The 23,654-nt window shown below is 41.1% G+C and overlaps 1 protein-coding gene across 7 annotated transcripts in view; it reads right to left on the bottom strand.

Annotated features, from left to right (window-relative positions):
* Positions 1 to 6,598: 6,598 nt before the first annotated feature.
* The window catches only part of LOC140196727 (probable E3 ubiquitin-protein ligase HERC3), a 104,294-nt gene continuing 87,238 nt past the window's right edge, over positions 6,599 to 23,654 (bottom strand). For all 7 annotated transcript variants that reach the window (XM_072256410.1, XM_072256405.1, XM_072256408.1 and 4 more), the window contains 6 exons: positions 22,453 to 22,619; positions 17,139 to 17,205; positions 15,306 to 15,388; positions 13,227 to 13,410; positions 11,327 to 11,429; positions 6,599 to 8,598 (listed from right to left, as the gene is read on the bottom strand). In XM_072256410.1, coding sequence (XP_072112511.1) covers positions 8,390 to 8,598; positions 11,327 to 11,429; positions 13,227 to 13,410; positions 15,306 to 15,388; positions 17,139 to 17,205; positions 22,453 to 22,619 — 813 coding nt within the window. In that variant the 3' untranslated portion in view covers positions 6,599 to 8,389. The remainder of the gene's footprint in view (positions 8,599 to 11,326; positions 11,430 to 13,226; positions 13,411 to 15,305; positions 15,389 to 17,138; positions 17,206 to 22,452; positions 22,620 to 23,654) is intronic.

The following is a 23,654-nucleotide window of genomic DNA, read 5'->3' as shown; positions in this document are numbered from 1 at the left end:
TTTGTGGGATGTTTTAATAACACTTACCAAAAAGACAATCAATTGAATGAATACTGCATTGAATCCCTATATGTGTTTGCGGCTTTTATTTTAGAAGAAAATGAAATTGCATCCTGTGCTTTTTAGATACTAACTGATCTTACATGCTTGTGGAAATCATAGATTAAAATGTCAGGGTTGGGATGGAGGCAGAAGTTGCACATTTTCTGGAGAACTTGGGTGTTTGATAATAACTGAAGGTAAAGAGCCTTACCTTTTACATGCGGTGTAAAGGCATAACGGATTAATTGTGAGATGCAGTGCCTTTATAACCCACTATCCGCAGAGTGTATGGAGCTCCAGTATCCCTCATTGCTGGTTCCTCTGACTATATAAAATTGCTTCAGCGCTATCAGAGTTAGCACTCTCAACACTGATTTTCTGTTTGTTAGAGGCAAAAATAATTCTTGAGTCAATATCCATACTGTACTAATGGTATCTTACTCCACCAGTCCAACCAAGGGATGATTAATAATGTTGTACCGTCACAAGCTTATCAGTATCCAAAGCTTTGCAAAGCGGGCTACTAAATTTAGTAAAAAATCAGCTAATTTCTTTCCTTGGCTCAAGAATGGAGAAGAGCATATCACCTGCTGAACTTGTTATCTCGTGTCTCCAGTCATTCTGTCTCATAATGTAAACGTGGGCGTTTCACACCCAAAGCACAAAAGTAGAGATTTGCTCTTCATCCTTCATGGCAGTGGCACTCCACTGAAGTTAATGGAGCTGAATTTCGGAAGCAGAGTACTGGATTCGGTCACTGCTGCTTTGCATTTTAACAAGAGTGACTAAGGACATGAACTTCTAACGCTAGACGCTAGGGAGGCAATGTATGTAAGTAACCACCTTGGGCTGATGGGAGAGCCCCAGGAGATTGTCAGAGAGCCCTGATCTGAGAATACAAAATCTAACAAGGTAACTAGGTGGTTGAGTGGAAGCCAAACACTGCAGTATAGATGTGTTGATTAAGGACTCTGTTCACAGGATTCAAGGTGGGTTTGAATGCCCTGCTCAGTTTTTCTCAACAGTCTCCCAATTAATTCCAATGCATTTGGTCCTAAATTCTAACCCCCTGTATAATCTAAATTGGGTAACACTCTCCTCCATTCAATAACATATTGTCCTTCTCACCTAAGAAAGAGCCACACATTCAGCATCACAAATTTAAAAAGAACTTTGGGTTTTGGGTTACATAGCCACATAAATAAAATTGAAGAGCTGCGGTCAGGAACGTTGTACTTGCAGGTCTTGGTTGAATTATTCCCTGACCATCTGACTTCATTTCCCCTTCATGTCCTCTTATTAATTTCCATTAAAATTCCTCATTAGAAGCCCAGGTGCATCAGAAATTTCCCTATTGTGCCCTAAGCTATTAGGATAGTTACTTTATGTAGCTAGTTGGGATGGTTCATATAATATAGGCAAGCCTTTATTGTGTGGAACAAGCATTTACATGCATGGGTGCAGTAAGATGTAGACAGTTGAGGGATTGGTTTTCATTTGACATCAAAGAAGCTACTGTATTTTTTGGTGCCAGTTTTCAAGCAAATCTCTTAAAGCAGCAGGTTTGCAAGACCTTTAACCATATCTGGATGAAATTCCTCTTTCTGATCATTTTGTGGACCTGTAAGAAAATATATCTGTGTCTTTTTTTTGAAATGGTAAGAGGAATTTCATGTGATTCTAAGTACGAACCTGTTTGAGGTTTTACAGGTACAGCAGTGGTTTGATAATCGGAGCTCTAACAGAGCAGATCTTCTGCATTTGCTTCATGGGTCAAAACAGGCAATTCAGCATTCTTTTCCAGGCAGAACAATTTATATAACTTGCACCTCGGGTTTACAAATGCATTCTGAGCAAGCGTAATAGATTATAATGCATAGTCCACCATTATTTGAGCCAGGCCTATTTTGAACAGGTTGGATGGGCTTTTGGTTACAAAAAGACCAGATTTCCAAAGAATTAAAGGGCAAGGGAAACACCTAGATATATTAATGACAATGAACTGATGTGTGTCTGATCTCTGCAATCCACAGAGTGGAATTTTGTTTTATGAGGTGTGGCACCTTCCTGAACTCTGTGGCTGAAGAACAAGTTTGGCAGAATTAAATCAATAAGGGACATAAATTTGAATTCACTTCCAGTTGTCGGATTACAAACTCTGATAGTACAGCCATTTATGACAGATGAAACAGCACAAACGCAGCTGAACCCTGTTGAGAGCATCGTTATTTAGATTACTCAATGCCAGACCAGCTCTCTGTTCTGCATAGCAGAAATGGCAGTTTTGATTATGAGTCCTTATGGGCATTGAACCTACCAATGCCCATACCCCTATGAACTGATTCAATATCTACAGGGACAGCACATTCACATATCCCGGTATGTGGGATATGGGCACATCTGGCAATCCTCAACAGAGAGGAGGACAGAGTCAGGTCAGATATCTAAAGATATACCTGACTGAGCGACTTGGGCAGTTGGGTATCTAGAGATGTCCCTGAAAGAGATGGGCAGTGTCAGGTATCAGAGGGACATTGTTAAAGTTGTGGATGATTGAATTAACAAAACCCTCATGTAAAGCTTTGGGAAGAAAAGATGTCAACCCCTAATTGTGTTGATGTCCACTTTATCCCACAAGATGCCCCATCTTTTTACGGTTAACAGACACTTGCAACAATATGTTTAACAGTTCTTGTTACATGCATGGAATTCTTTGAAATTACAGAAGCATTGCATTAGTAGTGGGATTAGCTCAAGTAGGAAACTTGGTCTGCATAGAATAGTTGGGTCAAAGGGTCTGTTTTCACGCAGTCTACCTGTGACTAGTGAAATCAGTAACTTTCCCCATGCATGTAGAAATCTGGGATTTGGGGAGAGTTTCATTGGGAAAAGGACCAAGACTGAGAAAAGACAAGTGGATGGAAAGTGATGCTGTTCAAGCTGCGGCCTAAGGAAGCTGAGCAGATTTGAATGGCTTCTTCAGAGTTAGCATAACCTTATGATGATATTTAAAGCTACAGCCCCCACATTAAGCAAATCCTTTGCCATGCATGTGTCTTCTCTTTTTCTACCTTTATAATTTTTTTTGTCCATTTATAACAGGAACGCGTAAAGTTTATACCCTTTTCTGTGTGCTGGTAGGAGGTCATAGTTTCAGTGTTTTACTAAGAGTTTCAGCAATGCCTTGTAGTAATCACAGTTTTAATGAAAATATATTAAAGTTGGGGCATAATGTGAAACTAGATGTGGGACAGAATTACATTCACACTTCATTTACTCAGTTATCTGTTCTCTCAAATCCCACTTTAAAATGGCACACATGCTAACCCTCTCTTACTGGGTATGAACAAGTCTGCAATAATGTTTTCAGTACTAAAGGAAGAAAAACCTGCAGGAAGTTCTGTTAATAAGGTACACACGCAGTCATCATTTATTCCTAAAAAAATGATCTGCTTCCAATCTGAAACCTTTTAAGATTGTAACAGTTGACTTAAAGCTTACAGTGTTCCAAGGATTTTCTGAAGAACCATTTTAAATAGCACACTGTGAAAAAGCAATCAAATTCAGCCCTGGGCTAATATAAACTGGAGATGTAGTAACATTTTGGACTCAGCTCACATTAAATGTAAGACTGAATTGTTACTGTTAACATCCATGTGTTCTGCCCATGTGATCACATTGATGGTCTTTGCATGCTTTGGTCTCTCTGGCTCAACTTTTCTCACTTAGGCCGTTGTGCGTGTGTATTTGTGCTCACTCAACTCACTGAAAGACTGTCCCAGTCTGCAAGATGCCTGTGGCACTGGGTCAGTGCTTACGGGAAGAAACATTAAGAAACCGACTTTGCCGGTGTTAAAGTTGATCTTTGAATGTAGACACTGAGAATGGAAAACTATGGATATGTACATTTTTGTACATGAAAGTGATTGTATTTTATATAACAGAAAATATAATATTTTTGCTGCAAATAAATTGTTTTATTTGTGTTTGATTTAGCAAGAAATGAATGGCAAAGAAAATTGAGCTTTTAAAGAACTCAGAAAATACTAACATATCTAATCCCTAACATAGCTAATCCCTTCAGATTTCCAATTCAACTGAGTATTTTGCACTTTACTCATAGAATGACAGCATTGTACACCCATTAGCCCAGCACTTGGCCAATTTATAATCCCATTTGCCCACATTTAGACGTTGCCCTCCATATTTAAATATATCTAACCTATTTAAATATATCTCTTAATCACAGTAATTATATCTCAATTGTAAATTTAGATCAATCCCTATTGAATAGGAATTTGACAAGCTTTGTTGCACTGAATGGCCTGTTCTTTTCAAAAACTTTCTAATATTCTAATATAGTTCCAACCATACCCCCACCCTTACTCCGAGTGTTGCTCACAACAAGTCATCAAGTTGACTTGAGTCCTGCTACTCGTCCGCATAATCATACCCTTATTCTGCAATTCTTCTAAGCAAAATCCACCTATTGAAAATAAAGCTGCAGATGTTGAAAATCTGGAACGAGGAAAACAGGAAAATCTCAGCAGGTCAAGCAGCAGCTGTGGAAAGAGAAATCGGTGTTTTGGGTCTGTGAGCCTTTAACATTGAATATAGAATAGTACAAGGTATAAACCCTTAGGCATACAATGTTGTGCCAATGTATATAAATGTACTTCGTGATCAACTTCACACTGACATCGCCTGCCATGCTGAAATCCTCCAGCATTTTGTGTGATGCCCTCCAATGTTCTTACATCCATGTACCTAATTTACCTAATGTACCTTGTTTTCAATGTCCAAATGTTATTTGGCTTCTAACATCACCCCTGGCACTGCATTCCAAGCAAACACCGTGCTCTTTAAAAAAAACCCCGATATCTCCTCTAAACTTTCCTCCACTCACCTTAAAACACATGCGTTCTGGCATTAGCCAGTGTTGCCCTGGCAAAAAGGTGCTGGATGTCCACTCTATCTATGCCTCTCATAATCTCATACATCTCTATCGTTGCCTTTCATCTTCTGTCGCTCGAAAGAGAAAAATCTGACCTTGTTTAACCCTTCCTCATAAAATATGTACCCTAATCCATGCAGCATCCTGGTAAATCTCCCCTAAACCCTCTCTAAAGCTTCCACACCCTTCCTGTAATGAGTGCCCAGAACTGAACACAGTATGTCGTCTAACCATAGTGTTATGGAGCTCCAGTACCTTTGTTGCTCTTGACCTCAACAGCCCAATTAATGAAGTTGGAATTCACTGATGAAGGATGGTAGGAATGTGGACTATTTTGCTTTTCACAGATGCTGCCTGACCAGCTGAAAAAATCTACATTACTCAGCAAACGTCCACAGGTGGCAACCAGGAGCTGAATCTTGGTGGAGCTTGCCTCTCCTATAGCATCAAGCTGTGATTAGTTTCTAAGCATACTGAAGGGATGGAATTTGTAAGTTAATGTCTACTCACCAAGGATAGCAGAGAAACTCAAGACTTAACACCATGCTGGGCTCTGCAGTAGCTCCACCAGTAACCCAGCCACCTAACCCAATGACATACACATGCAAGTTCAAATAGCACCATTTAAATTCAAGTAAATGAATGCATCCATCAGAAAAGTGGCACTGATCTGTACATCTGCTGCTTCACAACTCCAGGTTTGATGCTAATCTCCAGTGTTGCCTGGGTGGAGTTTGCACGTTCTCCCTGGGAAAGTGTGTTTCCCTTGGGTGCTTGGTTTTTCTCTTGCATCTCAAAGAAGTCTGTGTTGGTAGGTTAACGACTGCTGTAAACCGACCCAAGGTTGGATCTGGGGATTGATTGCATTTGAGGGGTATGTGGGAAGAAAAGTGGATTTGGTGGAAATGAATGCCTGATAGTTGGCACAGAAACAGTGGGCAGAAGGGCCTGCGCTCTGCTGCATGACTCAGTTTAATTACCAGATTGTTGAAGCAAACCAATCTAAATTGCTCGTCCAGTGGAAGAAAACCATGGTTCCTATGTGTGTTGGCCTATTTGTGACTCCAAACATCAATGTAGTGGGCCTATTCAGTTGCCTGCCAAATAGCAAAACATGCCAATCAGCCTGGGGGGTATCAGGAATGGACTATAAATAACTGTCCCCCACCCTGTGAATTACTGTTCAAAGAACTACTCCATGTATTACAAAAGGGTTTTAAAAATCTTGCCTATCAGGAGAACATAAAGTACTTAGTATCAACTGAAAGATAACCAATATACCAACAGCAAGTGTCCCAAATAAAACACAGTGATAATGGTCTTACAGGTACATAGGGATAAAAATTTGTACGTACTCTTCCATCGTCCATCTGCAGTGGTGCCACAGATCCCCCTGTGGTAGGAGGCTGCAACTGCAACATCACGTTCCATGAGCAGTTGCCATACCAAGACGTTGACATAGAAATACAATGTCAACACACGTAGCTTTGAATTGGGAACAAAATCACTCTCATTTGAATATGCTATGAGCTCTTGCACCTTGATTTGTCGAAGGAAAATGAAAATCCAACAGGAGAAGTATATCTAGAAAACTGAGCAACAAACTTTTTGGCTTTATTTATTGTTTAAAAAGTCTGACATTGTTAAAAATAAGTACACACCGACAGCCAGATTTTAATCAGGAGCTTTATCTTGTGGAAAATCAGAAAGTAGAAAGAAACAGTAACTAATGTGGCCGTGAAAGACAGAAATAGGTCACAATTCTACTCAAGTCCTCTCTAACTAAAAGATCTGTACAAACACTGAACATACTTTGCAAAGATTTCAGTGAGGCTGCAATTAGCTGCATCAGATACTATTTCATTGTATAATAGGACAAAGAGTTCCAAACATGCTCTTAATGCAGCTGTTACGTTGTACTCAAAAAGCATTTGTTACACCATGAAAACAGAATAAAGGCAGCTTATTGTGTTCACATACAGATATTTTCCCTTTACAATTAAGAATTCCACAGCGCTTAGTTAAAAGCTGCACTTTAAATGTAATGATAAGTAATCTTTTGATGGTCTGGTGCAGTACATGGGGAATGGAATCGGTCCTTGGAGACCGAGTGCAGTGTGTGGCTGCAAGAAACTGAGGTGATGCAGGGGAGCGGAAACCCACCGCTTTTCGTGCATTTTCTTCATCACCCTCCGCCCTGGCACTAGGTGTGGTGTAGAGGTGAGAGGCTGTAACTCCCTGAGACATCCTGGCTCCCCACTCCTGGAACCACCAGCACCCAAGTCCAGATTCTGCGTGTCTACCACCCTACAGCTACCCTGCGGCCTGGGAAGGTGGGTCCAAGGTGGTCTCGAGACTGGGGCGACAAACACATTCACATGAGCCACACTGCTCTGAGACATCACAGGCGGAAGCTGGATAAGGCAGCAAAGGAGCAGGAGCTCGGGTTTATGAAGTTGCATGTCGGTGATGAGCAGGGCCATGGAAGCAGTGGCAATGTATGCGAGTGTCAGGCAGTTCTCTCTTCCTTCACATTCAGGCCAGTCTTTACCTAACCAAGTTATTGACAGTAACATCCAGTGGCCTCTGCACTGGCTCAAGTCAGCCTCATTCTCTGTCCACCTCAAAACTACGCAATTTTGTTGAAAGGAGGACCTCAAAAGTGCACTTTAAGTCCATATACAAAGGGCCTACCTCGCACTGGTTATCAGGTATGGTCCCAGGGCACCTATATTTGTGCCACTTTTAAAAGGAGAGGCTACAGATGTTGGAATCTGGAGCAACACACAAAAAGCAGGTAAGGCAGCATCTGTGAAGGGAGGTGGACAGTTGACATTTTGGGTTGCATGGCTACCTCTTCTCTATCTTTCAATCTGGATGAAAGGTCTCAACCTGAAATGTCCATTGTCCGTTTCCCTCCACAGATGTTGCCCGACCCACTGTGTAACTCTTGCTTTTTGTATAGTTTGGCCACCACCAACTGCACTTTTGACTTGTAGCAAGTGTTCAGATTTTCAAAAAAGTAGGCAAGTGCCAATAACATTCAAGGCCATTCTTTGGTTGTGTACCATTCAGAGAGTCCAACAACTCAAGGAAGCATCATTAAAACTTGTGAGACTGATAAGCCAAACATCCAATCAATTCTCCTCATTCAATACATCAAGTAAAACTGGCAACATTCCAACTGAAATCAATGCTGAAAGTTATATACTCCACAGCATTGAAAAAAGAGGTGTTTTAAACATACCCTTATAGCCAAATGATGATATTATAAAATAATCTTTTAAAACAAGAAGGAATGAGACTGAATTTTGCAAAATAGTCTCTAATAATAAAGTGCTTATTGAATCGATATATACCCTTGTACAGAAAAGGAAAATAATGGAATTCCTCTCATACTAAGCTAAAACCCTCATGATGGTCTATAGCCTGAGTGAGTTTGCTGCTCAGTATTGCTTTACTCTGGTACTTGGGGAGATCCAGGAGGTTGTAGCAGGTGTGAGCCACCGGGAGGTAGCGGTCCCCTCCAGCTGTTGGCTGAATGGTCATCCGGATACTTGCCATTCCATAAATGGGAATGCGGTCACTGCCAGTCAGAAACACTACAGGAAGAGAGAGACATTCATAAGACCGTTCGATGAAAATAAGGCAATGTAGCCTATCAAGTTTGCTCTATCATTAAATCAGGACTCATTGTTTTCAACCCCATTTTCCCAACTTCTCTCTGTAACACACTAGCTCTCACCTTACTAATCAATCTTTGCCTTAAATACACTCAATGACTTGGCCCCCACATCTTTCTGTAGTAACAAATTCTGCAGATTCATCACCCTCTGGTTGAAAAAGTTCCTCCTCTTCACAGTTCTAAGGGATGTCCCTTTATTCTGAGGCTGTGTCCTCAGATCCTAGACTCTCCTAATGGAAACATCCTCAATATGTCCACTCTACCCAGGACCTTTGGCATTTGTTACGTTTCAATGCGCTCTCCCCATCACTTTCTGAACCCCATCCAGTTACAGGCCCAAGGACATCAAATGTTCCTGACACATTAAGTCTTTCCTTCCAGGGATCATAAAGATAGCTGAAAAGCACAGCTAGAAGTCAGAGGGCTGAAGTAAGCCTTAGCTCTAATGTCATCGATCTCACCTCTGATTCATGACACATTTCAAAGACCTGAGCCCAGATATCCCAGCAGACCTAGACTTCCTACCATTCCCCAGGTGGATGTAAAGTTCTCACACCCCTAATTACCAGGTATCCACTACAACGCTCAGTAAGTATCAAGAGAACTGTGCCTGCTTCAGAGAATACAGTTCCAACAGTTATTCACTCACTGTAAAGTGCTTTAAGATAACCTACGGACAGGCTGCTGTGAGGATTGAATGTTAAGAGATAACACAGCTAAAACCATGATATTTGGGAAAGGCAAAATTATGGTTTTAAAACGATAGCAAGGAGGTGGATCTTAACTAATAATTTTTGTCAATTATGCACAGCAGAACTGACCAACTAGTGATTAAAACATAAATAACACAGGTGCTGGAGATCTGAAATATAAAAAGAATGCACAGCAGATCAGACAGCACCTGTGAACAGGGAAACAAATAAAATCACGCTCCAATATGCAAAAAATCTATGAGAAATAATGGCCAGTAGTGTAAGGGCACCTTCCATTACACCCCCAGCATTCATCAGGCTACTTAGAGAAAGATTGGAAATTAGTGATTTCCAGCATCTGCAGAATTTCTTGTGCTGGCGATTTCTTTATTTTTATCACATGTACTGAAGTACTGTGAAAATTTATTTTACATGCCATTCATCACATCAATGCATTGAGGAAGTACAAGGGGAAAAGCCATAACAGAAAGTTACTGTTACAGAAAGAAGTGCAGTGCATGCAGACGATAAGGGGAAAGACCATGGTGAGATAGACTGTGGTCAAGTGTCCACCTTATCATACAAGGAGATCTGTACAATAATCTTGGACTGAAGCAGTCTTTGAACCTGTCAGCATGTGCCTTAAGGCTTTTGTATCTTCTGCCTGATGGGAAGGTGGAGAAGGGAGAATGTCTGGAATGGGATGGGTCTTTGACTATGTTGTCTGCTTTACCAAGCAATAAGAAACATAGACAGAGTCTGTGTAGAGGAGGCTGGCTTTCAAGATGTGCAGAGCTGTGTCCACAACTCTTTGCAGTTTCCTTCAGTCTAAGGCAGAGCAGTTGCCAAATTGTAATGCTCCCATATTAGATGCTTTCTATGGTGCATCTAAAAAAAAAGGCCAGGTCACAGAAAGGAACTGGCCTAGGTGAAGGCAGTTTAGAGCTTTCCACATGATTCATGCTCGTTCATACAAGCCCAACTTGTCCATGTTGACCAAGATGCCCACCTAACATAATCCCACTGCCTGCTTTTGGCTCTTATGCCATTAAACCTTTTCTATCCAAGTACCTGTCTAAATGTACTTTAAACCTTGTAATAGTACCACCTCTATCACTTCCCCTGGAAACTCATTCAGTATTTTCTGCATCTTAAAAACTTGCCCCTCAGGTTCCCATAATTCCTTCCCCTCGCACCTGAAACCTACACATCTAGTTTTAGATTTCCCTTCCCTAGAAGAAAAACTGTGACTATTCACCTTATTTATGTCCCTCACATTTTATATAGTTTTATGAGGTCACTCCTTATCCTGTGTTCCAGAGGAAACAGCCCCAGTCAGTCCAGGTTCTCCATTAACCCAAGCCCTCCAGTCCCAAGCAACACCCTTGCAAATCCTTTCTACATCCCTTCCAGTTTACGAGCATCTTTCCTGTAGCTAGGTGATCATAATTGCTCAAAATAATTTAAGTGTGGGCTCACCAACATCTTGTATAGCTGTAACATGTCCCAACTAGAGAGTCAAAGGACTTTGCTAATGCTGATCATGAACCTGGAAGTTCCAGGGACTCCAAGACATATAAATCATAATAAAACAAAAACTTCAGATGACGGAAACCTTAAGTAAAAACAGAAAATGCAAGAAAAAGGTTTCTCAATTCTGATAATAGATTCTGGAACTGAACGATGAACCCTATTTCTCTTTCCATGGATGTGACTGATTTGCTGAGTCCTTCCTAGATTTTCTATTTTTATCTGCCTCAGTAGCTTTGGGACTTAAACCAAGTCACATGAATTCAGCACCTTAGAACTGCCTGGTTGGACAGGAAAGGTAAATTCCAATGTGGGAAGAAAATCCTAGCTTCCCAATCTGTTCAACCATCAAAAATGCCATAGTTGCAATGAGATGGTCAATCCCCAGCAAGATCGTGTTTACATGAAAAGATCTACACTTACACAGAAAAAGCTTCTTTTTTTCCAATGGAAACTCATGGAAAACCTCCCAAAATAATTTTATAGTCGGATGTGCAGGATGGTAATCAGCTTTGTATATTGCACTCTAGCAAGAGAAAACAATTCGTTAAAACAAAGTATTTTGTGAATAAATCGTACAGTTCCGAGATCTTTAGCGCCCATACACAGACACACACTCTCACACTCATAGGCAAACATCCACAATCACACACACACACAATTATAGAGACATATACACACAAGCTCATGCATACAGGTACTCACACACAGGTAAGTATCTGATGTATGCTGCTGTTGAAACCCTTAATCAGGCGGTTGTTACCTTTAGAACTGAATATCCAAATTCTCTTCTCACCAGCATTACACCCTCTCTAACTTTCAAGTCTCCTAAAACTCATTTATCCATTCTCCCTGATTGGTGACCTCCACTAGGACCTGGTTGACCGACAACTTCATATTAAGTTCATAAGACCATTAAACATAGGAACAGAATTAGGCCATTTGGCCCATTAAAATTCTCATCCTCCACAGTTCCTCACCTCTGCAATCCCCTCCTGTTCTTCTAAATATACCAGGTATTAGCAATCCATCAATTTTAGTTTTCAATTGAAGACAAAGCCACCATTGACAGAATTTACCATTTAACGTGTCACCCAGCATTGGCTGGCTGCACGCACAACAACCAAGGCCTAAGCTCTGAAATTCACTCTTTTTAAAATACTCTGTTAAGCTCTTTTGGTTCTCTGCACTACTGTCTCATTGTGGTCTGACACATTTTGTTTGGTAATAGCATTGCAAATTACCCTGGAATATCTGTTGCAGTTAATACATTATGGCATAAGTACACAATAATAAATACACATTTCTTTCTCTCTCTCTCTCTCACACACACACACACCCCTAGTCATGCAGACGCACGTATCACAAACACATGCAAAAACACACACGTACAATCTCACACATACAGTGGATTGTGACCATTTGTTGCTGTTAAACACATACATCTATTATAAAATAAATTTTAAGTGTACATCAGATATTAAGTGGATTGGAACATCTAATTTAAAATGATCCCATTTCCTTTCAAGGTCAATTCTTGCCCTTGACACCTTTTATTGTCCCATAAAGCTCTCTATTACCCTCTAGTGGTTGATCAATATCACCACATAAACTAAAAACCAAAACAGAATGAGATTTTTTTATAAATACTCTTTAAATTTTTTAGCAGACAGAGTCTGCTTTTTCCTCACCGAGAAGTTTTAAAATTGGGCTTTCTTGACCAGAGTGCCAAATGACACCTTGTTCCACTCTGTTCTGGAGGCTTTCCCTTGCTTGACCTGTTTGTGCAAGGTTACAGTCATGTACCTCTTTCTGCGTAAAGGAACAGAGTTTCTACTATAATGTCCAGAGTACTTTGGTTTCAATTCTCTCCTTGTGCTCATTTTCAACTGGGAATTATATTTCTTGAAAGAACTAGCCATTGCTGAGCCTGACAATAACTTCTACATTCCCAAAGTGAACTCCTCCTTAATGAAAATTCCCACTGTTACCTATAAGGAGTTTGTACATTCTTCCCGTGACTGCATGGGTTTCTTCCGGGTGCTCTGGTTTCTACCCACGGTCCAAGGAAGTACCGGTTGGTAGGTTAATAATTTATTGTAAATTGTTCCGTAATTAGGCTAGGGTTAAGTCAGGGGTTGCTGGGCGGCAGGGCTCGATAGGCCAGAAGGGCCTACTCCATGCTGTATCTCAATAAATAAATAAATAATCTCAGCTCTGCTGTCCCCCCTCTGCTCTTTGCTCAAGGTTGGCGTTTGCGTAGGGACATCCTATGAAGTACCAGAGAAGGGAATTAGCCTCTGTGCTCATTGAGAGCTCTTACCATCTCCAGCTCTTTCCAGTTGTAGCTGGTGTTTCCTACCACCATGGCCATCAGCTCACTGGGCTGGAAGAGCTGCAGAACCTTCCCTCCACAGACCTTTAGAAAACCACTGGAGAAAGCCAAGAACAACTCCTGGACAGAGGTGTTGAAGATGTACTCTACGTAGGCTTGAACAAATTCCTTCCTGAGGGCCAACAGAAGTTACCAACAAGGATTAAAAGTGAGCAATGAACACTCTGCTGAAGTAACTCAGCAGATCAAACAGCATATGTGGAGGCAAGAATTGTTAATGTTTTGGGTCAAAAGCCTACATCAGGTCTGAAATGTCCCAGCTAAAGTTGGCATCAAACAGAGGGGCCAGATACAAAGTGCATCCAGGTGCTCAGTTCAATACGTTACAGAAAACTGCCTAAAAATCAGTACAATCCAGTCCAACCCATCTTTACTATCTCCTTACAGCTTCCTCTGATATGTATTTGTGCAGATGGCAAGTTGCACATCCCCACCACTCTATGGTGAAAAATCATAAAACTGCAGATTACAACCATAACCATCTAAGTGTTGCCTCTTTAAGTGTTTTACTAAATGTATTTGAAGTGCAGCACTTGTGCAAAAAAGATACACTTTGCACATTGATTCTGCACTCTGCTCTGGTATTGATGGAAGGAGATGCACGTGGATCTGGATGCACTTTCTATCTTGTCCCTCCACTTCATGCCAATATTCTGATGAAAGATCCTAGACTGGAAAACATTCACTGTTTTTCTTTCCACAGATGCTTTCTCACCTGCCAAGTCATGCTCAGCATTTTTAGTTTTGTTTTATTGGTGTCAACTTTGCTTCTATAATTTATTCTCAGACTCTCCAACAAGTGAAAATGTTCCATCATAAGGTTAAAGATTTCCCACAAGTCCTCCCTCAGCTTCCTTACCGCTAGACTCAGCCTACTCAGCAAAAACAGCCATTCTACTTGACAATAAAAGTGTTGCTTCCTCTGAATTGTTTTGTGGTTATTATGGACCGTTTGAAGCTAAACACAAATATAATTTCAGATTACATGTATCACGTCAGAATTTGAAGAAACAAGAAATTAGCTTCTATTGAATATAATGTGTTTATTTGCTTAACGGTGCTGCTGTTTAGTTCAACTAAGCTAAAAATATTTTGTTGATGATTTTCATTTGCATTCTGTGTCTGAGGCTTCTCCCTTAAGTGTCCAACAATAACTAGCCAGCACTGATGGATTCCATTTGCCCTGATAACATTTCTCCAAGACCACACTGACCTGGTGAAACCTTCAACCATGCTCGGCACTGACAGCGCCAGGATTAGCAGGGAAGAAGTCTAAACGGGAATGTAACAAATGAGAGGGGCCCAGGCTTTCTCTTGGTCGCCAATTTTACACCTAAAATAGAGCTCATAGGCTTTCTTAATAAGTGGAGTCATGCTCTGTCTTTGAGATTTAAGCACATACTCGCCACAAACATAACAGAAAGTACAGAGGCTGTTGCAACATTGGCAAGACATTTTGCTATCACACATACTCCTGAGAATGCATTTACTTTATTAAAATGAGTACACACAAAATGCTGTGCGCATGGAGCATTAGCATCAACATGATTGCAAACCACTAAACATATAAACACAATGCATAGAACGGTATGTGCGTGATGCTTTTAAAGCCTTGCTAAAACCTGTCCTGCCATGCAGCATCCACCCTCCCTAAGCATGCACTGGCATGCCTGGACAATGTAGAAAACTTACATTGTGGGCAACATTTTAATTTACTTGAATTATGAACTGAAATAACAAATAAAAACCATCACCAAAAAAATGGTGCATGATAGGGAAATTTCATGGTGATCAGTAATATGTGATCATGATCGGTAGTCCAAAATCTATAAGATACACCCAAAAGTATTCAAGAAGCTAAATCTTTGTTGTCCAGTGTTATTTCACCCAGTTTCATTTGTATATTTGGTCATATAGGGCACAGCGTTTGCTATTTCATCCAGAAAGTAATGAAGTTCCACAATTCATCGCTCCAACAGAACTCTCCAAACACTGCGGCAGACTTACCTGTTCTCTTTCTTCACAGGTAGACTTTTACCTCCTGGGACCAATTCCTGCAGCTCTGTAACTCCATAGTTTTCTCGAAGAGTCTGACCAATTCAAGGAGAAGAAAAGAAGTTAATTAAAACCGGTGCAGAGAATGGTAAAACTACAGACAATGATTCTCGGTTCTGCTCTTCTGTGTTTTCAAGACGCTGTGTAATGTAACCACATCTTATTCCTCAAGACCAATTAAACAGTGAGTGAGAAAAGATAACGTAATAAGTCCATCCAGAAAAATGGATACAATAGCCTCTCAAACCAGGAGCAACTACATTCTAGATACAAAAGAAAGAGAACTGTGGGAATATTGCCACCTTCAAGTTCTCCTCCAAGTCAGATAACATCCTAAATTGGAAGTAACCATGCCATCATTTTTTCATCATCACTGGGTCAAAACCTTGAACATCCCTCCCCAGCATTCTTATGGAAGAACCTTCACCACTTGGACTACAGAACCTCAAGAACACATGTTACCACCATCTCCTCAACAACAATTACAATCTGCTTTAAATGCTGGCTTTGTCTTTGAATTAAAAAAAAGTTTCTAAGACCCTTATTCTCCCATTGTAGCCTTCAGTTCTTCATTAAATTATCCACTGACTTTGCCTCCACTATCCTAAAGTTCATTCTTGAGTTTGATCTCATTGCATGTAAAACTTCCTTTAAATCAGTCCTAACCTTCACTTTGACTCTGGAGTGCACCTGTAAGTTCACTAATTAATTTAAGGTAACACTCTGAAATACCACCTCTCTTTCCGTCTCACAGTTTCTCTCTCAAATGTATAGTTTTCCTGTTAAAAGCCCATCCTTTTCAGTCTTTTCTCATTATCCTGACCAACACCACTGGGATCAGCTAACTAGGCCTGCACAATCTCAATTACTTCAATGTCTCATATCCTACAGAAACCAGAAGGGTATTATGGAGGCTGATCTTAGAAAAACAAGGTTTGAACGTTTCTCCTCCAATTTGATGCTGAAGCTAATAGCCAGTTAGGTTCGGGCAACTGGCTTTTCAACCTCCCAGATCTTAACTGAACTCAAAGGAATTAAAATTATTCACCAAGTGAGAAATGTTACCTAATATATAAATACAGACGTTCAAAAAGTAAATCTGTATTGCTTTGGGAAAAACTCAGGAAAAAAATAGCATTATTTTGACAACACCATCATCCTCAACCATGTTCTTTCAACACTTTTGATCATTAGTTGCAAAAGAATTAAACATGGCTGAAGACCAAGGATCACCCAACAAGTTACCGAAGAATCTTTTCATTTTCCTACTGGTATGGGCCTAATGAGGACATTCATGCTAGGTGAATGGCAGAGGTGAAAAATTGGAAAGGGGGTGGTGGTTGAAAGCCCTTTGATAAAGCCTCCAAAAATATATGAAAATAAAGTGTACAAGGAAAAATTGTCTCTGCTGGCAGAAGGGTTAAGAACCTGAAGACACTGACTTTAAGATGGCTGGCAAAATAGCTCAGTCTGATAATAGAGAAAAACTTCTCACATAGTATGATCTAGAATTCACTGACAGACAGGGTAGTGGAAGAAAATACAATAAACTGAAATGGGAATTGGACAGAAAGCTGTGTGAGAAAGTATGGCAAAGCTGTGTTGAAAAAGCAGGTAATGGGATGACTTGATTGCTCTACAAAGACTCAGCAGGGCTCAGTGGTTATGTATAAATGCAATCTAACTGGCTAGTTAAACTTTGGAAATAATGACAAGGGAAATTAAAGCGAGCAAGCAACACCCAGTTAAACTCCCACCATTTGACCCATCTTCCCTAGCTCTTACCGCAAATGTGAGACAGAAAGTTTCTTCGACATCATCACCGGGGTAATCCAACAGTTCCTGCAAGCTCCTTAAAGAAAAGTTATCTGATCAAAGGACTAATCTGAATAGATTTGTGAAATTCATTACTCCATATAAACTTTGTTAAAGAGTATATTTTGGTGCTTAGATCAAACAAATGCGAGGCAGAAAGAACTTAGTGTGACCTGCTTTAAAGAAGAATCTTTGTTAACAAGCTTTCAGCCCTCACGTACTGTCTTCTCAGGACAGCAAGGAGGACATTGACTAATTCTGAATTAGAAGGCATTAAAAGTGGGAGCAGAAAAACAATATTTACCTTTTTTTCTGCACTAACACATCTCTCTCAATTCTGTTAATCATCAAAAATCTGATAAGTCAGCCTCCAAGGTCCTTGGAAAGCAAGTCACTACACTCTGAGCAAAGACATCTCATCTCAGTCCAAAGTGGCTGACCCCCTTTATTAGGCCTTAAGACCACAAGACACAGGAGCAAAATTGAGCTATTGGGCCCATTGAGAATCCTCAGCCATTTTTAATCATAGCTGATCCATTTCCCTCTCACCCCTCTTCTCCTGACTTCTCCCCATAACCTTCCACGCCCTGACTTATCAAGAATCTATCAACCTCTGTTGTGAGTATACCCAATGACCTGGTCTCCACAGCCACCTGTGGCAACAAATTCCACAGATCCACCACCCTCTGGCTAAAGAAATTCATCCTCATCTCCATTCTAAATGGACGTCCCTCTATTCTGAGGTTGTGCCCTCTGGTCCTAGATCCTCCACGCTATAGGAAATATCCTCTCTACATCTATTCTAACAAGTCTTTCAATATTTGAAAGCTTTCAATGAGGACCCCCTCATTCCTCTAAGTTCCAGCAAGTACAGGCCCAGAGCCATCAAACAAACCTCATATGAAAAGCCTTTCATTCCCAGAATCATTTTTGTGAACCTCCTTTGAACCCTCTCCAACGTCAGCACATCATTTCTTAGATGGGGGGCCCAAACCTGCTCACAATTCTCCAAGTGAGGACTCACCAGTGCTTTATAAAGCCTCAGCATTACACCTTTGTTTTCATATTCCACTACTCTTGAAATGAATGCTAACACCGCCTTCCTTGCTACCGACTCAAACTGCAAGTTAACCTTAATAGAATCCTGCATGAGGACTTCCAAGTCCCTTTGCTGCTTGGATTTTTGAATCTTCTTCCCACTTACAAAACAGCCTACACTTTTATTCCTTCTTGTAAAGTGCATGACCATACACTTTCCTACACTGTATTCCATCTGCCACTTCTTCGCCTATTCTCCTGATCCAAGTCCTTCTACAGCCTTCCTGCTTCTACGACACTCCCTGCCCCACAACGTAAAAAAAGTATCCATCCCAACACTCACCCCTGTAGACGAGGGGTCCCCAACCTTCTTTTGCACCGCGGACTGGTTTAATATTGACGATATTCTTGCAGACCGGCCGACGGGGGGGGGGGGGGGGTTGTTCAAGTTCAACAGTGCGTGACAGGGAATGAGGAAAGGTGCAGCTGATTCATATCATTTCATATAGCTAAATCATATCATTTCCTCGTGGCCCGGTGGTTGGGGACCACTGTTGTACACCACTGGACACCAGCAGCCAATCAGAAAAGGCTTCCTTTATTCCCACGTTTTACCTCCTGCAAGTCAGCTAATGCTTTATCCATGCTAGAATCTTTCCTGTAACACCACGGGCTCTTATCTTGGTAAGCAGCCTCTTGTGCAGAACCTTGTCAAAGGCCTTCTGAAAACCCAAGTACCCAACATCCACCAATTCTCTTTTGTCTATCTTGCTTGTTATTTCCTCAAGCAATTCCAACATATCTGTCCGGCAAAATTTTCCTTTGAGGAAACCATTCTGACTTGGGCCTATTTTACCATGTGCCTCCAAGTATCCCAAAATCGCATCTTAACAATTGACTTTAACTTGTTAAGCCTTCCCAACCACTGAGATCAGGCTAACTGACCAATAATTTCCTTTCTTCTGCAAGATCATGCCACTAGATGCAACGAGTCTTACACACTAATTCAATTTGTCCCCCATTACTACATCTCCAGCATCATTTTCCATCGGTCTAACACCTACTCTCACTTCTCTTTTACTCTTTATATATTTGGAAAATCTTTAGGTATCCCATTTGATATTATTGGATAGCTTATCTTCATCTTTTCCTTCTTTATGGCATTTTTACTTGGCCTTATTGCTTTTAAAAGCATTCCAATCCTCTAATTTCCCACTATTTTTCCTCTATTATCTTTTGCTTTAATGTTGGGTCTGACTTCCCTTGCCAGCCATGGTTGTGACACTCTGCCTTTAGAATACTTCTTCTTTGGGATGTATCTACCCTGTGCCTTCCAAGTTACTGCCAGAAACTCCAGCCATCGCTGCACTGTCATAATCCGTTCCAATCAGCTTTGACTAATGCCTTCCCAATCACTGAGGTCAGGCTAATTGGGCAATAATTTCCTTTCTTCTGACCCACTCCCTTCTTGAAGCAACATTTATAATTCTCTCATGTCTCTATAATACCCTTTAATCCACTGTACTAGGGATACATTTGACCTTGGCTTCACCTTCTCAAACTGCAGGGTGAATTCTATATATTGTGCTCACAGTCTCCTCAGGATTCCTTTACCTTAAGCTCTCTAAACAAATCTGGTTCAGTACGCAACACCCGATCCAGAAAAGCTGATCCCTTAGTGGGCTTGACCACAAGCTGCTCTAAAAAGCCATCTCGTAGGCATTCTACAAGTTCTTTCTCATGGGATCCAAAATCATCACCACCCAGATTTTCCCAATCTACCTGCATATTGAAAAACCCATAACTATCATAACAGTGTCCTTTGGGCATTTTCTGTCTACTGCCATAATCTGTAGTCCACATTCTGGCTACTGTTCAGAGACCTGTATATAATTCGCATCAGGTTCTTTTTACCCTTGGAGTTTCTTAATTCTATATCTTCCGATCCTATGTCACCTCCTTCTAAGGAAAATTTCATTTTCACCAAAAGAGTCGCCCCACAACCTCTGCCTACCTGCTTCTCCTTTAGATACAACGTGTATCCTTAGATGTTCAGGTCCCAACTATAATTTTCTTTCAGCCATGACTCAGCGATGGCCACATCACTCCTGTCAATCTCTAAATGCACCACAAAATCTACCTTATTCCATATACTACACGCATTCCAATATAACGGTTTTAGTCCTGTATTCACCGCCCTTTTTGATGTTGTCTCCGTTACACTGCACCTCATCCCACTGACTGCAATTTTGCCCTATCATCCGCTTGTCCTTCCTGACAGTCTCACTACACACTGGCTCTACTTGTACACCAGCTACCTCATCTTCAGCCTTATCACACAGTTTCCTATCCCTCTGCCAAATTAGTTTAAGCCCTCTCCAGCAGTTTCAGTAAACTTGCCTGCAAGAATATTTGTCCCCCTCGGGTTCAGGTGTAACCCTTCCCTTTCGTACAGCTCATCCCTTCCCCAGGGAGATCCCAGTGATCCAGAACTCTGATACCCTGCCCCAGTTCCTCAGCCATGCATTCATCTGCCAAATCATCCTATTCTTACCCTCACTAGCACATGACACAGGCAGCAATCCAGAGATTTCCACCCTGGAGGTCCTCTTTCCAGCTTTCTACCTAGCTCCTTAGATTCTCTCTTCAGGACCTCCTCCTTTTTCCCACCTAAGTCATTGGTGTCAATATGTACCATGACTTCTGGCTGCTAATCCATCCACTTTAGAATGTTGTGGACCTGACCTGAGACATGCCTGACCCTGGCACCTGGGAGACAACATACCATCTGGGTATCTCTGTCACATCCACGCAATCCAGTGTCTACTCCTCTAACTACAGAATCCCTTGCACTATTGCAGTCCTTTTCTTCCTCCTTCCCTTCTGAGCCTCAGGGCCAGAGACCCAGTCGCTGAACTTCCCCTGGTAAGTTGTCCCTCCCAACAGTATCCAATATAGTATACTTACTGTTGAGGGGAATGACCACAGGGGTACTCAACACCAGCTGCCCATTTCTTTTCCCTCTCCTGACAATCATCCACTACCTGCCTCCTGCAGCTTAGGGCTGACTACCTTCCAGCAGCTCCTATTTATCACCTCTTCAGTTTCCCGTCCGAGCCACAGGTCATCGAAATGCAGCTCCAGTTCCTTCACACACTCTCTTTTCAGTGACAGCTTGGTGCACCCGGTGCAGATGTGGTTTTCCGGAGGTGGAAAGTCTCCCAGAATTTTTTAAGCATAATATGCTGATTAGATCTGACATTCTTCATTGTTTATTTACAAACTGAATCCCCAATGTGCTTCAGAAACTTTCACCCCAGAGTTTCCAAACTTTCAAAAAAAATCATGCTAAAAGGCTGTCCTGCATCTCTTTAACCTTTGCTCCCACCTCCTTAAAAATGCCCTTTGCTGAGTTTCTGTTAAAACTTCGTTCATTTACAGATGAATGCAAGAGTTGGCCCCTCAAGCCTGCCCTGCCACTCAATAAGATCACAAATTATCTACCCCATGCCTCAGCTCCTCTTTGCAAATGAATCACTTGTTAACAAAGGAATAAATAGATATGGTTTTAGATGTTTCACTTACTATGTACAGCTCATCTCAGGTTACAAGTGTCTGACTTATGGGCTTCATTATGTATTGTACAATCAAGATCCCATAATATTATTAAATATGAATACATATGTTCTTTCCTATGACCATCATAACTTGTTTTCTCTCTCTCTCTCTTTCTCTCCCTCCACTTTTAGTACTTGTTCTTTCTTATCATTATCAGTTTCATGTGCTTTTCATGCCATTCATTACAATATGCTGTTGGTACAGTTATACTATCAAGTGATTTTTTACAAAGTTTCTGACTAAGGACAAAACCATCTTCATAAATGGCACCCATTCACTGCCTGGAGATGTCCTGAGTCTGATTGCTGTGCATCAATATGTTACCTGAAAATGCTTCATTATAATGTACCAAGATCACTTGAATCAATGATGAAACAAAAACTTTCCTGTGGTTTCCTCAAACTGCAAGAAGTTAATATTGTCAAATACATCGAAGCATACTGAAGCCACATTTTATTCAATTAAATATTTTTTTAAAACACAATGCCACTGTCTCAAAGTGGATTTTACATTTGGACGAAAGAAAAAGTGAAACTTCCTTCTGAAGGCTGAAACTGTGCCCAAAGCAAAAATTCTTTCCCAGGCAACATCATGCACTAGGAATGCAAGACTTAAGCACTGGACTCACCTGGCCTCTGTGGGGGAGAGCTCTTTCAGGTCCTCCAGGGAAGGTAGCACATTCAACAGTTTTTTGTACAGCACAAGTGGAAAGCGAAGGTCTACCACTGTGAAATTATAAATGGCCAGGCCACACAGGATCCCAATCAGGTGGAACCAGTTCAACTCCACAAATGTCTGCAGTGCAGGAAAGGAGAGAAGTTGTTCAGTATTGTCACTTGCAACAAGATACAGTTGTTTTGCATGGCATTCCATACAAACAAGTGCAGTGAGGCAGAACAAAAGGAGCACGATAACGGAATGCAGGTTGTAGTGTTACTGTTACAGGTAGACATATAAAGTGCAAGGGGAATGACAAGGCAGTTATAGATTAAGAATTCATCTTTCTTGTATAAGAGACTTGTTCAAGAGTCTAAAAACAGCGGAATAAAATCTGTCCTTACTCCTCGTGGGACTTGTTCTCCAGCTTTAGTATCTTCCGCCTAACGGAAGTGGTGGGGGGGTGGGGGGGAGAATGAGAGTCCATGGAAGAGAAACTGGTCTTCATGATGGACTGAGCTGCGTTTATTACTCTGCAACTTCTTTTGATCCTAGGCAGTAAAGAGAAACTCCAAGGTTCAATAGCAGTAGAGTTACAAGACTAGCAACCAGAGGTGTAACTACTCACTGTGGTACATGAGGAATTTAAGATTAAGTAACTGAATAAATCTGGAATATAAAACTACAATGAGGTTACAGAAAATGGCGGAGTCAGCCAGTTTCATCATGGGTAAAACTCTCCCCTCCATTGAGGAGTTCTACAAGAGGCTATGTCTCAGGAAGACAACATCAGCCACTAAGTATCTCTAACATCCGAGCTCAGCCCTATTCTCGATGCTGCCATCATGCATGAGGTACAGGAGCCTGAAGACCCAGGCCTCAAGGTTCAACAACAGCTTCTTCCCCACTGCTAGCAGGTTCTTAAACTGACCTATTTCTACCTCGGACTATAGTTCCCTCAACTTGCACTAATGTGGTTATGTTTTTTGTGCATTTTTGTCATGTAAATTATGTTAATTTAAGTTTAATTTATATTTGTCATGCTTATAACATGTGTGATGCTGCTGCAAAAGGTTCACTTTCATGGTGTTTATAGCCCGGGTATGTACACCGATGACAGTAAACGTGAACTAGTATTACCAGTAATGACCGCGTCAAAATTAATCATCTAAT

The sequence above is a fragment of the Mobula birostris genome, chromosome 4 (assembly GCF_030028105.1).
Source record: "Mobula birostris isolate sMobBir1 chromosome 4, sMobBir1.hap1, whole genome shotgun sequence".
In the NCBI taxonomy this organism is placed as follows: Eukaryota; Metazoa; Chordata; class Chondrichthyes; order Myliobatiformes; family Myliobatidae; genus Mobula; species Mobula birostris.
The sequence above is the reverse complement of the archived record's forward strand: the minus strand, read 5'-3'. Positions and strand labels throughout refer to the sequence as shown.